The sequence below is a fragment of the Aethalodelphis obliquidens genome, unplaced genomic scaffold (assembly GCF_003676395.1).
Source record: "Aethalodelphis obliquidens isolate GAN/ISIS:26980383/991018 unplaced genomic scaffold, ASM367639v1 scaffold8, whole genome shotgun sequence".
Taxonomy (NCBI): domain Eukaryota; kingdom Metazoa; phylum Chordata; class Mammalia; order Artiodactyla; family Delphinidae; genus Aethalodelphis; species Aethalodelphis obliquidens.
Genome location: NW_020837952.1, coordinates 54,514,970 through 54,530,687, shown reverse-complemented (window position 1 = coordinate 54,530,687; position 15,718 = coordinate 54,514,970). Strand labels below are relative to the sequence as shown.

At 54.8% G+C, this 15,718-nt stretch overlaps 2 protein-coding genes and 1 long non-coding RNA gene across 6 annotated transcripts in view; 1 reads left to right on the top strand and 2 right to left on the bottom strand.

The window, feature by feature from the left end:
- Window positions 1-460: 460 nt before the first annotated feature.
- LGALS1 (galectin 1) lies at window positions 461-3,723 on the bottom strand. Its single transcript, XM_027107588.1, has 4 exons — window positions 3,579-3,723; window positions 2,271-2,350; window positions 965-1,136; window positions 461-660 (listed from the first exon to the last, which is right to left on the bottom strand). The coding sequence occupies exons 1-4, from the start codon at window positions 3,585-3,587 to the stop codon at window positions 514-516; spliced, it is 408 nt and encodes a 135-aa protein (XP_026963389.1). The 5' UTR covers window positions 3,588-3,723; the 3' UTR covers window positions 461-513.
- Window positions 3,596-7,591, top strand: LOC113621006 (uncharacterized). The gene is made up of 2 exons (XR_003432999.1): window positions 3,596-3,694; window positions 5,141-7,591. It is a non-coding gene; the product is annotated as an uncharacterized LOC113621006 (long non-coding RNA).
- The window catches only part of LOC113621003 (pyridoxal phosphate phosphatase), a 27,442-nt gene continuing 17,139 nt past the window's right edge, over window positions 5,416-15,718 (bottom strand). For 2 of the 4 annotated variants that reach the window (XM_027107583.1, XM_027107581.1), the window contains one exon: window positions 11,129-12,471. In XM_027107583.1, the coding sequence (XP_026963384.1) occupies window positions 12,155-12,471 (317 nt within the window). In that variant the 3' untranslated portion in view covers window positions 11,129-12,154. Of the gene's footprint in view, window positions 5,717-6,249; window positions 6,358-11,128; window positions 12,472-15,718 lie in introns of those variants that run through there. The other 2 variants (XR_003432998.1, XR_003432997.1) reach the window with 2 other exon arrangements.

The window sequence follows — 15,718 nt, the reverse complement described above, 5'->3', positions numbered from 1 at the left end:
GTCTGTCCTTGCCTCTCTTCCCGTTTTCGTTTATTTCAACATCTTTTGTGCATCTACTGTGTGCTCGGGCCCAGTGAGTTGGGAGCTGTTTGAGGGCAGTGACTGGGTCTTATTTAGTACTGAGCCCCTCGCTGTGTATCGAGCTCTCTGTTCAGCCCAGGGGACCCAGGGGAACAAGATGTCACTAGCACTTAAGAGGTATGCATCGAGGGAATTCCCTGCCGGTCCAGTGGTTAGGATTCGGCGCTTTCACTGCCACGGGCCCGGGTTCGATCCCTGGTCAGGGAACTAAGATCCCACAAGCCGCACAGCGCAGCCAAAAACAAAGGTATGCGTGCCCCGAGGCCGTGAATGGAAGTGTATGCGTGCACCGAGGCAGTGAATGGAAGTGAAGAAGGGGCGGAGCCTGGGGGAGTCGGCGGAACCCTCCTCTTCCACACCCACACACACAGGAGGCCGGTTCAGGGGGAGCAGAGGCAGCTGCCTTTATTGGGGGCCGTGGGCCGGCTGGCTTCACTCAAAGGCCACGCACTTGATCTTGAAGTCGCCATCGGCTGCCAGGTAGTTGATGGCCTCCAGGTTGAGGCGGTTGGGGAACTTGAAATCGTATCCACCAGGCAGCTGGATGGTTAGGTCCGCCTGGTCGAAGGAGACGCACACCTGGGGGTGGAGAGGAGCAGTGAGCGTGTGGACCCCACAGCGGGAGCCTCGGCCCTGCAGCCACGGCCTGCAGGTCCTAGGCCCCCCCAGAGCCCTTTCCTCACGTAGCCCCGCTTCATGGTGAGGCCCTGAGGTTGGGAGAGGGGATGATGCTTACCGAGGATCACACAGCAGGTGACTGAAGGGAGGGGAGATGGGGAGGGAGGGAAGGGGGCACAGGGTGGGACCCAGGTCTCTAGCCACTCAACCCAGCTCTGCCCCAGCCCACCCAGAGCCCTGACCCCACCCCCAGACCCCAGCCCACCTCCACAACACTTCCAGGCTGGAAGGGGAAGACGGACTCCCGCTGCTCAGCCCCCCAGGCCCCGCCATCCTTGCTGTTACACACGATGGTGTTGGTGTCCCCGTGCGCGTCGAAGCGGGGGTTGAAGTGCAGGCACAGGTTGTTGCCATCTTTGCCCATGTTCAGCACGAAGCTAGGGGATAGCGGGTGGGCTTGAGGCTGCCCCCTCCCGCTGCAACCCGCTCAGGCCGACCAGTCTGTGCCACTCAGTCCACGTTAATGGACCTCACCGGGGCAACGCATGGAGCCAAGGCAGGAAACCTGGATTCTAGCTGTGCCCTGCCACCTCCTTGCTGTGTGACCTTGAGCAAGTCCCTGCTCCATCTGGGTCTCAGTTTCCATATCTGCACAGTAGGGGCTCCACAGGAAGTATCTCTTAAGGGCCTTGCTATGCTGACAGCCAGGACTCTTGTAGACATGAATTTGTGTCCCTGCCCGTTTGGTCAAGGTCAGAGACTCCCTCCAGATGGTGACCTCTGGGAGGGCAAGTGTCCTGTCTGTCTTGTCTATCTCTGTATCCCTGGTGCCCAGCATGATGCATGACACACAGTAGGTGCTCTGTAACCGTGGGGCGAATGAACGAATAACAATAATGTATTTGCTGAGTGGAGGTAACAGCAAGGCCTCCCTCGGAGGATTTAGAAAGAATTACATGAGCAGTGCATATGAAGCGTGCGGCTCTATACTGTCAGCTGGTCATCAACGTGTGAGATGACCCAGCATTTATTTCACCTCCACACAACCTCCCCCCTCCATTAACTGATTAACAAACGAGGCTCAAGGCGGTTGGTTGACTGGTCCAAGCTCACAAGGCTGCGGTGAAACTAGGCCAGCTGGCCGAATGAATGATGAGCTAAGGAAGGACGGAAGGAGTGAAAAGTCGAGAGTCCAGAGCGCAGGATACACAGACCTCAGAGGGCGGGCAGCGAGGGTGACACCCTTTCACTCCCTCTCCCCGCCCCGCTCAGCCTCTGGTCCCGCCCACAGCAGTAGGGAGGGGAAGGCCAGCCGAGGCAGCTGACGAGGCCGCAGCTGGTTTAGTTTAAGGGGGCGACATCGGTGGGAGCGTCCAGACTCCGCGGAGGAAGTGACTCACCCATCACCCAGAAGACGTAGCCTCAGCAGCCGCCGACATTAACCCCGCCCCGCCGGAGGGAGGAGCCGGGCCCGGCCGGCCACGCCCCTGCCAGACGCGGGGCGGGACCCTCGAGCTCCAGCCCCCGCCCCTGCCGCCTGGCGCCCGCCGCCCCCGCCGTCGTTCCCTCACCTCTTGGCGTCCGGGGGCACCTCGCCCCGCACTCTGAGGCACTCCCCAGGTTTGAGATTCAGGTTGCTGGCGACCAGACCCTGCGCAGACAAGACCCCGCCCAGCCGGGTTAGAGGACGCAGGGTGGGAGGTCGTGCCCCGCGCCGGGAAGACCAGGCCTGCTCTGACCAGGCCGACCCGAAGGCTGAGGAACCCGGCTGCAAGTTCTAGACTCTCCTTCTTTGTGTGGTCCTGGGCAAGTTTCTTGTCTGTAACATGACTGAGGTTCTAGAAGACAGGATCTAGAAGTTTCTGCGCTTTAGCCCGGGGATTTTAGATGCAGAGTAGCCTGGGTGGTGGAGTGCTGTGCTCCATAGCCTCATTGAATAGATGGAGAGAACCAGGCTCCAAATGCGTCACACTGCGAGTTGGGGGCAAAGGAAGGTGAGTGAGGCGCCTGCCCCTCTGCTGGCGAGGAAGAGGCCTGGGGCTGGGCCATCCCCCACCATCCCCTTCAAGCTCCTCTGTGCAGAGAGGGGCAGGGGCTGGAGAGGAGACCCCTAAGGGGCACAGCTAGACCCCTCTAAGAAGGGAGAGCAGCCCAGGGCGGGAGCCTGCAACCTGGCTGGCTCGGGGTTAACAAGAGCCAGCGCAGAGCTTCACTGGTGTGAGTGGTTCCTCCTGCCAGAAACTTGAATCCTTTCCCTAGGGGCCTGCAGAAGATTCTTGCTGCTTTCTTGCTCCTTTATCACAGCCCCCACCCCCCAGCTTGGAGGAATGGTTGAGCGGGAATTGCCCCAGCCCCCACCTGACCAGCCTGGACAGAATCACCCGCCCCGGGCTAACCCAGGCAGGCTCCCTCCCGGCAGCCTGTTTCAGATCCTGGCGACTTTTACAGCTCGGGAGCAGAGGGTGACTCTGCCCTGGCCCAGTGACGGGGACAGCTGCAGGGGGGAGGGGACAGGAGGCTCTTTGGGGGGAAGGGGGAAGGGATAGTGGCCCGGGCACCCTCAAAATGCCCCACTCCACCTCCAGTCGGCCACACCCTTCCCACTCCCACTTCTCAGAGAGCTGCAGAATGTAAGCCCTTGGCAGAAATAACTGCTGTCAGACCCTGGAGGAATCCAGAAAATTCTTAAGCCAGAGAAGGCCTTGGGGAAGCATGGAGCCCACCCCCATTTTACAGACACGGCCACTGAGGCCCAGAAAAGACACTTGTTCAAGGCCACACCACAAGAACTAGAACCCAGATCGTGATCTGCCCTCACTATGCCTGGCTGTCTGCCCCCACGCCATCTCTGGGCCTTGGAGTGGGGTCCCCATACTCACACAAGCCATGATTGAGGAGAGGAGGATGTTCCTGGGACTTCGGGACCAGCTGTCTGAAGACTACCCGAGAGATGGGCCACAGCCCGCTCCCACCCTTTTAACTGGACCAGACCCGGGTGAGTCCCGCCCCCTGGATGCTGAGCCAATTGTAACTCAGAAAGGAGATGGGGGCCACGGGAGGCGGAGTCAATGGAATTTTGAAGCCAGTTCTGGAGCAGAGATGACCAATCAGAGTGGAGACCCCCCCCATTCCTTCTTAGCCACTCCCCCACGGTCCAGGCTCCACCTCCCATTCTCTTACCCCTTCCCAAAATTATGCTGTGGCAAGGATTGGGGGAAGCCAGTGGAAAATAGTTTGAGGATGAGCTAGGCCCAAGAGTTGGCTGGAAGAGGGCCAGGGCCAGCTAGCTGAGCTCAGGGGGTCCCCCATAGAAGGCGGCTGAGGAGGTGCAGTGTCCTTCAAGAATTAGATCTGGGGTTCGTGAGGCTGCTCCCTGGCAGGGGCCAGGGCGTGGCCCGCTCTGGGCGCCTCTGCAGAGGACCCAGGACCCATTAACCACAAAGCCCTGCCCCTGCCTGGGCCTCCCTCTGAAGCAGAGATTGCGGCTGCTGCTCTCGTGCTCCTCACTAGCGCTAAAGAAAGGCTGGGCCGGTGCCAGGCTTGAGGCCGCCGCCCAGGCTCAGGGCTCAGGCCTCAGGCTTCGTTCTGCCCTCCCGAGGGGTCTGCCGGGGATCCTCCAAGAGCCCCTGCCTGACAGCCTCTGTCCTGTCCGAGAGGCTCAGGCCTGGGAGAGGGCCCGGGGTGAGCCAGACCATGAGGGGATGGGGTCCCCGGTCTGTGCACCCCCATCCACTCTCCTCACATTTCTCCCTCTGACACCCGGCACAGCTTTCCCTTTCCCCATCTGTTTATTTTACTGAGTACCTACTATGTGCCTGGCCCTGAGCTAGCCTCAGAGGATTCAAAGATGAAGCCCTCAGTCCCTGTTCTCAAGTAGTCCACTGTTGGGGCAGAATCTGGCCATGAATCTAATTAAGAAGTAGCACGATGCAGGCTCTGAGGGAAGTCATGAGCGAGCACCTTGGTGGGATGGTCCAGAATGGGAAGAAGGTGGGTCTTGAAGGATGGGTGAAGAAGCAGGGACTGGCATTCCAGCGTGGGCAAAGGCTCGGAAATGAGAAGGCACAAGTCTGGGGAACAGTGAGCGTCTGGGCATGGCTGGAGTTTAGGGTGTGCTGGGGAAAGACAGGGCATGAGGGTGGGAAGCCAGCGGTACCTGGATCGTGAAGGGCCTCACTGAGGGGTTTGGGCATTGTTTTATCGGAGGTTGCTGGGGAGCCACCAAAGGTTATAGGAAGAGTGAGTATTGAGGCCAGATTTAGGCTGCAGGGAAAATCACTGCAGCAACAGAGTTGAAGGTGGGGTGGAGGGGTGCTCACCTCACACTCAGAAACCAGGTAGAGGAAGGAGCGCGGGGAGCACTGGGTGAGGTGGGGGGCTTGCTAAGAGAGTTATCAACAGGACCGCCTTCACGTCACTGTCCCCCTTCTGAAATCACCAGCACTGAAGAGGGAAGTAGATGTGGACCGGGGGTGACTCACATCTGGAGCAAACCTGCCCTGCCCTGCATTGCCTCCCCAGACCCCACCTTCCTCCAGATGACTGAAACCCACGCTGGCACAGGAGGAGAGAGGCTGCCCGGGGCTGAGAGGCAGGCCCAGAGAGGTTGGGTCGCACCCCTTGCGAGCCCCTCATCCCTCCTCCTAGAGCAAGCCAGCTGCCACGGAAACCAACAACAGAGCTTCACTTTTTCCTCCAGGGCCTCCCCCAAACCTCAGCATTAGGGCGGGGTGGGGGGGTGCCTAGCTCCACTGCCTTTCCTCTGTGCTTCCCCTCCGAGGCCCACAGACACTCTCTCTGCCTGGTCAAGGAATGGGGGCATTTCAGGAGGAGTCCAGGCAGTCATTGCTGTGACTGCCATCAGGTGGGACTGGCTGGCTGTTCCAACCCAGTAGTTGGGCTCTCAGGGCCTCAGGAGCTGCTCCTCCATTCTTCCCCCAACCTGGAAGACGGGTCCAGCACCAGGAAGCGTTTGCTGTTGGATGAGGGGCTGCTTTACTCCTCTCCGGCATCTGGCCTGTCGAGAGATGGAGTGGCAGGGTGACAGGGTGTATAGGCTCCCGGAAAGGCCCCTTTGGGAGTCTGGAGACTTGGGTTCTGGTTCTAGCTCTGCCACGCCCTCCCCAGGGTATCCTGGCAAGCTGCTTCTCCCTGCTTGCCTCAGTCTCCCCGTCTGTGAATTGGGGATGTGCAGCCCTGCTCTCCTGCATAAGGTTAGTACAAGGTGGAGTTCAGGTCTGTTGTACTTAATAGATGATTATTTTTTTCAGAGAGTCTCAGAAGGTTTTAGCCTTCCTCTTGTCTCTTCTCCCAGGCTGAGTTCACCTTCCTGGGTCGGCATTTCTGGGAGGCCTCCCCCTCACCACCACCCCCCATCCCTTGGCAGTCTCCTCCTGCCTAGGCTGCGGTGGGGAGTCTCCCCAGAGTCCAGTGACCCCTATAACAGGGGCCGCAGTTTTCCTGAGGCAGGGACCAGGGACAAGGTGCATTGTGTGCCCCCCGCCCCCATCTTGGGGCCTCCTATTGGTGGCGCCTACTTATCTGTCAGGCCCTGTGCCCGGCGCCTCACTTTCATACATTATCTCATTTCGTCTTCACCTCCCTCCTGAAGCAGGCCACGTGGGTGAAACTTCTGCACAGGGAAGCTGCTCTGGGGCCCTGAAATGAAGCCGACGTTAGAATCAGAGAAGACGGACAAGTCCTGATTTGGGGGCTACCTCGCTGTGACTCTAGCCTTGGTCCTTGTCCTCCCTGAACCTGTATCCAGGCCCGGAAGGTGGGAATGTTACCCATCTTGGAGGGTAGCAGGATTGCAGGAGTGATGTGAGAGGGGCTGCACGTCAGCTCTCTCTCCTGCACCCCCGAAGGCCAAGGGCACCCACCCCAGGGACTCTCCTCCCCCTCACTGGCCTGCCGCAGAGGCAGCGAGCTCTCTGGAATTCCTCCATCCTACAGGCTGGTGCTATGGGCTGGACCTTGGCTGCTGCCATGAGAAATGAGCTGAACTTGTCCAGACAGGGGATCCAGGCCAGCACGGCCCTTCCCAGCCTGCCCACTCCTGCCCTGCCCCCCGTGAAGGCCGCGCCTCCTCCAGCTGGCCATGGTGGAGAGGGCTGCCAGGCCCACTGAGACACCATCCACACCCCCAGGCAACCTGGCTGGCTCAGCTGGGGAAAGTGTGGGTGGTCAGAGCCTCCAGAGCTCCTTCACTGAATGATGCAGAGACCACCCAGAGAGCGTGGCCACGTGGCCAGGGTCACACACGGAGCTAGCGCTGCAGCCCTCTCATCTGCCGAGCCAAGGAAAGAACACTGTGGTCTGGGGATACCTGGACCTCAAAATGATCTTTTCCTCCTGCTCCATGAAGGAAGGACTAGTTGGGGGCTGCCCCCAACTTCAGATACTTTTCCAACCAGTTTGTGCTGGAGCCCGCCTCCCCACTTACCCACTCATCCAGTCCCACCTCCCTGCCTTTGCTTATGCTGTTCCACCTGCCCCAGCCAGCCACCTCCCCAAACACAGTACACTCTGTCACTTTTGCCTTCCCACCTGGTGTTTGTCGCCCTCTGAACACATGCCCCAGCTCGCCTTTGGGGAACACTCCTCCTCTCATAGGAGGGCTGGGTGGGGTCCAGACCCTGTCATTCATTAGCCCTCCAGGGCTCAGGCATGAGTCTTTTTTATTTTTTTAAACGTTTGGGGGTGTGTGTGTGTGACAATTATAGACTCAGAGGAAGCTAAGAGTTTTTTAAAAGCTTAGAAAATATTTGAGACTTGAAGAAAAAAATGTGTTTGCCCCAAAATTCTAAGACTGAAGAGCTGAAATTAATGAACGTTTACTGTGCTCAAACCTAACACTCGGTAGTCATAAAAATTGTATTACCTTGAAAACCATTTTGTGGGTTGAATTTTCTTCGAAAGTGTGCCCAGTTCTCTCTAGAGGTTGGTCACTCCTAAATTAGATCCCCATAGCCAAATCATGTCTAAAACAAAAGCATAAAAATATTTGGAAAAATGTATAGCAAAAACACCCCATAAATATATTTAATGGGGCCTGTGGGTACATTTTAATGTTTTCTATAATGTGCCTGGGACCTGTGTATCAGGAGAGTTTGGGGCTGCAGATAACAGAAATCTCAACGAAAACTGCTTGAAAATTAAGGAAAATTCACATACCAAGCAGTCTGGAGCTAGGAGGTTTCCATGGTAGGTTAATGCAGTGGCTCAATGAAATCGAAGATCTGGGTTCCTGCACGATCATGGATTGTGGCCATGTAGACAGTCCTTGCTCTGCTGCACAACCACAATCCACAATTCATCCTTGCTCTTAGGACAGACAGGCTAAAGGATTTGGGATGAACTGTCTTCACATCTGCAACAGACTCTCGAATAAGTCAGTTAAAAAATGTGAAGATATTGGATGGGCCAAAACGTGAACGGTCTTTTTGGCCAACCCAATATATACAGAGCAGTTAAGCAAATCAGACAAATTGGGAATCTAGGTGAAGGGCACGTGAGTGTTCATTGTGCTGTTCTTGCACCTTTTCTGTTGGTTTGAAACATTTCTAAATTAAAATTTGGGGAGTGTGACATAATAAGAAATGTATATTTGGTCCATGACCCTAGTTCCTGACACAGAGTTCCTAAATCCTTTGGAATTTCCTAAGTGATATGGGTGCCCGAAAGAGCATCTTTTGTTCTAACATTTTGGTCTCTGACCCCAGTTCCTGACACAGAGCTCCTAACTCCCTTGGAATTTCCTGGGTGATAGGATCTTCTTTTGTTCTAATGAGGTGACTCTTGGTGGGTACCTGGATGGCTTCAGGAGGGGGGCTGGTCACCAGAAAGACCAAGCAGTGATCAGAAGCTTGTAACTTTCAGCCCCGCCCCCCATCCTCCAGGGAGGGGTGAGGGACTAGAGACTAACAATCAGTCATGCCTATGTGATGAACCCCTCCATGAGAATCCCCAAACCACAAAGTCTGGAGAGCTTCTGGTTTGGTGAACAAATCCACATGCTGGGAGGATGGCACACCCTAACCCCACGGGAACAGAAGCCCCTCACTTTGTACCCTCCAGGACCTCATGCTATGTATATGTCTTCATCTAGCTGTTCATCCGTAAGCTTTATCATATCCTTTATCATATAATAAAACCGTATTCGTAGTGTTTCCCGAGTTTTGTGAGCCGTTGTAACAAATGATCAGACCCGAGAGGGGAGCTGTGGGAGCCTCAGTTGGTCAGAGTGCCAGGTGATGACCTGACACTTGTGACTGGCATTGAAGTGAGAGAAAGTCTTGGGGGACTGAGCACTTAACCTGTGGGGTCTGCACGATCTCCAGGTAGTGTCGGAATTGAATTATTGATAGATTGTAGGATACCCAGTTGGTGTCTGCAGAAAACTGGTGAGTTGCTTGATGTAGAAAGCCCACACATTTGGTGTCAGAGTGCTGTACTCTGTGGGCAGAGGAAACAGTTTTCCCTTTCAGTTGGTGTCAGAGAAGTGGGATTTGCTACAAAGGCCCTGGCTCATGGGAACGTGTGGTTTGGGAAGAGAAAGTGTGAAACGGCGCGGGATGAGGAACCTTTGATTGCTATGTGGTCACGTGGTCACCCATGGCATGAGCAGCAGCTGTGCTGCATTGTCTACAGGTAAACGTGGGGGAATCCTCTGGTGGTCCAGTGGTTAGGACTCCATGCTTCCACTGCCGAGGGCCTGGATTCAATCCCTGGTCGGGGAACTAAGATCCCACAAGCGATGCATTGCAGTCAAAAAAAAAAAAAAAAGTCCCAAGATTATGTGCTTTATTTATTTTACTTTTTGCGGTACGCGGGCCTCTCACTGTTGTGGCCTCTCCCATTGCGGAGCACAGGCTCCAGACGCGCAGGCTCAGCGGCCATGGCTCACGGGCCCAGCCGCTCCGCGGCATATGGGATCTTCCCGGACCAGGGCACGAACCTGTGTCCCTGAATCGGCAGGCGGACTCTCAACTACTGCGCCACCAGGGAAGCCCTATGTGCTTTCTTAACTAACTAAATAATTTTTTTTAAAAAAGGTTAACGTTACCAATGGAATTTAGACATGGCTCCAAGTCCTGGGGAGCTGGCTTACTGATGCATAAGGAATTGCGAAAAAAGTAAAACTTACAGTCCTGTGGTTATGCTTATCTGTAATAGCTAAGGTGAAATAAAAAGAGTGCTGGGTGGGACTCTGATGCTAGACCAAGCTCAGATTTCAGCGAGTCTGAGCTTCGGCCACTGTTTCAGAGCCACCCCTAGAGGAAAAAATTATGGCAGGGACAACAGAAAGTACCCCTAAGGCCTCTGGTCACCAAGAAAGTAGTCAACATGCAGGGGTGGGGGAGGAGGGAGGCAAAACTAGGTAACTATTGAAACCAGGGGCTATAATGTGAAGGAGTTGTTTCATTTTGTGGATTGGTGTCATCAGCTTCCTGAAATATTAGCTGGGAGTCCAGTGAAGGCCATATGGTATTCACCGTGCTGTTCTTAGACTTTTTCTGTTGGTTTGTAACTTTTAGAGGTCTGGAGGAAACAACCCCAACAAGCTCTTCCCATCTTTCTGAAGCAGAGTCACAAGCAGAGAAATACACTGGGCCATGCTTTGCGATCACATAATAGCTGCAACCGCTTCCACGCCCAAAGCCCAGAAGAGTGAGAGGATGAGAGGGATGCACCTGGAGGGTGTTGGGGCAGCCAATAAACTCTCTTACGCCTTAGCCAGGTTGAGCCAAGTCCGTCACAACCAGAAGTCTCCACAAGAGCACATTTGCTCCCACTTCCTGATGCAGCCAGGCTCAGTCAAGTACTCCCTCTTCCCCAGAAGAATCATAGTGAAGAGAATTTTCCAGACCTCGAAGTCCTACCCTCAGCCAGCTCACAGATGGCCACCTGCTCTGCAGAAGGCACTGAGGATGCTCGAGGCCAGCAGGGTACACGTTCACAGCAGCAGCCCAGGTGTGAAGGATGCCTGAAATGGAGGGGGGTGCGCGGCACCTCACCTGAGCCTCCTGGAGGGTGAGGACCGGTCTCGCACCTGTCTCCACAGAGAGGGGCCGCAGCCTCCCGGAGTCAGCCCACACAAGTCCAGATCCTGCCTCAGGTGATCACACTTTCCAGGGGTGTGCCGTCGTGTTTAACTTAACATCACCTTTATGATGCTCATTCCCCAAGGAGTAAAGTGGGATGAGTAATGCAAGCTTGCTGGATTTTCTGAAGGACTGAGACAGATTGGTATATAACGACTCAGTGAGGCACAAAGTGCTATTGTGCTAAGGTACCACTGCACACAGAGAATACTCTGCAACTGGGGTAAATCATTTCACGAAGCGGGTGGGCCAGTTCCGGGGAGAGCAGGCTCAGGCAGGGGCTCCTCCCCCCGCCCCACCCTGGACACAGACTTCAACCCACAGACACTCCCACTCGCACTTTATTAAGTACGGGAGGACTGGTTACAACAGGGGTGGAGGTGGCAGGGAAGGCCCAGCCCCCATCCCCACCATCACTGGCACGCAATAATAAATAAATAGCTGGGGGTGGGCGCGGGGGAGAGGTGGCACAGCAAACACTGACAGCACGGGGGGCGGGCCACAAAAGCCCCCCTCCCAAGCTGTGACCACCGTCAACACTGGTCTGGTACCGTGATCAGGGAGGGTGGGGCTCTCAGCTACAGAAGCCCCCAGAGCCACCAAGTGGCCCCCTTTGGGGAGGAGGGGTGTCTTCAGCACTTGGACCCGTATTTATGAACAGAAATCTGGACCCCTGGCTGGTCCAGTCAGACCCAGATTGTCAAGAGGCCAGTCTCTCAGACTTCTGGATTGTTCTATTCAGGATCCAAGAGACTAATGGGTCATTATTACCTAGGGTCCTGATTGGTCTACCAAGGACCTAGGACAAGAAAGGGTCATGGTCGCTTAGGCTCCCAACTGGTCCGCTCAAGTCCCAACAGCAACGAGTCACTATCACTTAGCCTTCTGATCGGTCCATTCAGGGCTCAGGACAATAATGATTCATGGCTACCTAGACCTCTGATCGGTCAATAGGAACCCAGGGCCAGGACCCAGGAGCAGGCAGAGCCCTAGAGGCCCCAGGGAGGAGGTAGGGGATTAAGTGCTCAGGGTTGGGGGAAGTCCTCACAAGGCAGCAGGGCCCAGATTTAAACAAGCGGAGGTCACAGGGCAGGATATAAGGCCACCTGGCTGGGTCAGGCCAGGGTAAACCAGTGGCAGGGAGGGAGCAGCTTCTGGGACAGGAGAGTGCCCAGCCACTGCTGGAAGGGGGTCCGAGGGCCCTGACATCTTCCCTGGGTTCCAGCCCCACCAGGGTAGAAACTGGGGCCAGGGAGCTGGTAGCCCTTAATGCAGCTCTTGGCCCATCACCTCCATCTACAGGAACAGGGTGAGCAAGGGTTGCAGCCGCAGTTGCTGGTCAGGTGGGCTCAGTCCTCCAACCCCTCCATCATGTCCGCGATGCTCTCCACATAGTAATGGGGCACGAGGTCGTGCTGGCCAGCTGCCAGGTAGGTCTGGGCCTCCTCCAGACGGGAGACGCCTGTGAGCGTGAGCACGGTGGTCATGCCACAGCGGTGGCCGAAGAGGATGTCGGTCTCCAGGCGGTCGCCCACCATAAGTATGCGGCTGGGGTCCACGCTGAAGTGCTCTGTGATGCACTCAAACATGTAGGGGCTGGGCTTGCCCACCACCAGGGCCTGGCGGCCTGAGGCTGTCTCTACGGCAGCAGCCAGGCTCCCGGTGCCTGCAGGGACATGGAGACTCGGTTAATGCGGGTGGCAGCGGGGAAAGCATCCAGGCCCGGAAACTGGAATTCCCATCGAGGCAGCTTGGCATGGGGGTCAAATTAGGCACTGAAATGAGTTAAAAGGCCACCTGCTTCCAAGTCTTAGTGTAGGGGTTAAGGGCACAGACTCTGCAACCAGATGCCTGCATTCACACCCCATCTCCACCTTTCTTGGGCAGGCTACTTAACCTCCCTGTGCCTCAGTTTTCCCATCTCTTGTATGGGGATATCAATGGCAGTATCTCACGTGGGTATTGTAAGGCCTGACTGAGCCACTGCATTAACCGGGCCTGGCTCAGTCAGCCCTGCGTGCTGTTCACAAGTTTACCCAGGCAGCCACACGCCTTTGGGCAAGCCAACCTCTCTGAGTTTCCCTAGACCCACTGGAAAGGGGGATCCAAGTAATGCCTACCTTCAAAGAGGTGCTGTGAGCACCACAGGGGCAAATGCTTTGGAAACAGAAAAGCCCTTAACAAACAGCAGTTGTGGTCATTGCTACAAGAATGTGTGCTCCTGGCATCAGAAACTGGCACAGCCCTTTTGGAACACAGCAGGGCACAGAAATGTTCGCACCTCTGACCCAGTCAGCCTCCACTGGGAAAGTGATCACAAGGCGAGAATTCAAACTGGAGACAAACAGCTACATGGTTGAAGATGTCCGTGGCCTCAGTAACTATAATAAGCAAAATTGTGGAACACACCCAAGTGTTTAACAATAGGAGGACTGTCTAGAAAAGGCTAATTCCCAGCCCAGTACCATCCTGTCCCACACAATGAGTCCACTGTGCCCGTCTCAGGGGTATATCTTTGTGCCAGAATGTTCTACCTTCACACTAATGATGAGCACATTCTAAAGTGCCAGGGGCTGTGTGGGAGCTCATGAACGCCCATTTTACAGATGAGAAAGCTGATGTTCAGTGTCGTTAAGTAACTTGTCCAGGGTTGCACAGCTTAATAAGTGGCAGATAAAGGATATGCATTCAGGTAGGTCTGACCCAGACACATGCAGGGCCAGCCTGTATGGGCTTGGGAGTGCTGAATGTTTCATTTTCAGGAATTCTGAAATGAATTGGTGGTTAAACAAAGCCACTATTAAAAGTCAACTTATATAAACTTAACAATCAAGTGAAATATGTTTAAAACAAAGGTAATAAATTCTCAAAACTCATCACTTCCTAATTATTTTACCATCTTCTATGCTCTTGAGGTTACCTGCATCCTAATGATGGAAATATTACAGAATGGCGTGTACATATCTTCCCAACCCCATGATAAGTGACTTCATGTTGGTAGGCTGAAATCAGCCACAGTGGGGGGAGTACTTACACCACAGAAACTGGCAAAAGGCATAAATCAAGATTCTTCCAGTTACTAGACATCAGTACTCCACTGGTCTGACCCCAAATGCTCTGGTCCTCCTGTCTCCCTTCTCATAGGGGATGACACTCAACTTGATTAAGCCCAAGACACAGAAGGTACACAAACAGGAAGAATCCTCAGCCCTGCGGCCCCCAGATGAGGAGGAACTTCCTTAGGATCAAGGCAGAGCTGGCCCAGAGCAACCCTGTTGGGAAGGTCTCCCTGACCTCCGACCTAGAACTCGCCTGCTTGTTTTCCTGAGAACTGGGTAGGGAAGAAAAGCCATTTGCCCTGTTAGTTAGAAATTCCTTCCAGGATGGGAAGGGCTCAACTGCGTCACCCCAAAGTGATTTTCTCAGCTCAAGAATGGTAGCTCTTTGGGCTTCCCTGGTGGCGCAGTGGTTGAGAGTCCGCCTGCCGATGCAGGGGATACGGGTCCGGGAAGGTCCCACATGCTGTGGAGCGGCTGGGCCCGTGAGCCATGGCCGCTGAGGCCTGCGTGCTGCCAAAGAAAAAAAAAAAAAAAAAGAAGAATGGTAGCTCTGGGGACTTCCCTGGTGGTCCAGTGGGTAAGACTCCGTGCTCCCAATACAGGGGGCCTGGGTTCGATCCCTAGTCGGGGAACTAGATCCTGCATGCATGCCGCAACTAAAGATCTTGCATGCCACAACTAAGACCTGGCACAGCCAAAATAAATAAATAAATGAATAATAAATATTAAAAAAAAAAGAATGGTAGCTCTGTTAGCATATTCCTTTCCTTTTTAAAATAAATTTACTTATTTATTTTTGGCTGTGTTGGGTCTTCGTTGCTGCATGGGGCCTTTCTCTAGTTGCAGCGAGCAGGGGCTACTCTTCGGTGCTGTGTGCAGGCCTCTTGTTGCGGTGGCCTCTCCCGTTGCAGAGCATGGGCTCCAGGTGCGTGGGCCTCAGCAGTTGTGGCACCCGGGCTCCACAGTGCAGGCTCAGCAGTTGTGGTGCACGGGCTTAGTTGCTCCGCAGCATGTGGGATCTTCCCGCACCGGGGCTTGAACCCGTGTCCCCTGCATTGGCAGGCAGATTCTTAACCACTGAGCCACCAGGGAAGTCCCAGCATCTTCCTTTCCTACCAGGTCGGAGCCGATCCCTCTTGGCCCCCCATGTCCCACCTCACTCACTCAGCCAATATTACTGAGGCCCAACTATATGCCAGGCACTGTGTGAGGCACTGGGAATAGAGCAGTGAATGAAGCTAAGATCCGTACCCTGGGTGAGCGAGCATCCAAGCAGGGGAGTCTATGAACGTAACTGTGTCCTCAGACCACTAAATCCCACTCTTCTCAACAACCTGTCATCCAAGGCTGGCGTATGTTTTGCTGGTGATGTATTCCTAAGACAACAGGCATTTCTATTTGCCATCTCAAGTGGCTGCCACATGGTAGATAGGTAAACACACAATTTAGGAGACCCATAGGGACTGGGGAGGGGGAACTGGGGTGATATTAGCATTATTTCAGATTTTATGCATATTGGGGTCTTTATTAGTGTTTTTATTCCACTTTCAAAGCTGCATGATTCAGTTGTGCCCAAACAGGACACCAGCGCTGTGTTTGTTAAGCTCTGTCTCCCCCTCTTGGCTGTGGGAATGACCAGCAGAGCTGGCGGGCAAAGCCAGATGGGTGGTGAGACCCAAGGGGCACGCGTGGGCAGGGCCTGGTCTCTCCCCAGCTCCTCCACACCATCCTTCCTGAGCCCCTGGGGGAGCTTCTGAACCCAAAACCTTAACCTGAGCTTTGAGGCCTCAAAGAAACTCACTTTTCATAGCATGGCCTAGGGCAGGCAGGAGCTAGTGCAGCTGGGAGCCCTGA

Coding starts and splice junctions, on each gene's coding strand:
- LGALS1 (XM_027107588.1), bottom strand. Junction 1,137..2,270: donor GTGCCCCCGGACGCCAAGAG/GTGAGGGAACGA, acceptor GCTATCCCCTAG/CTTCGTGCTGAACATGGGCA. Junction 661..964: donor AGCCTGGAAGTGTTGTGGAG/GTGGGCTGGGGT, acceptor CTCCACCCCCAG/GTGTGCGTCTCCTTCGACCA.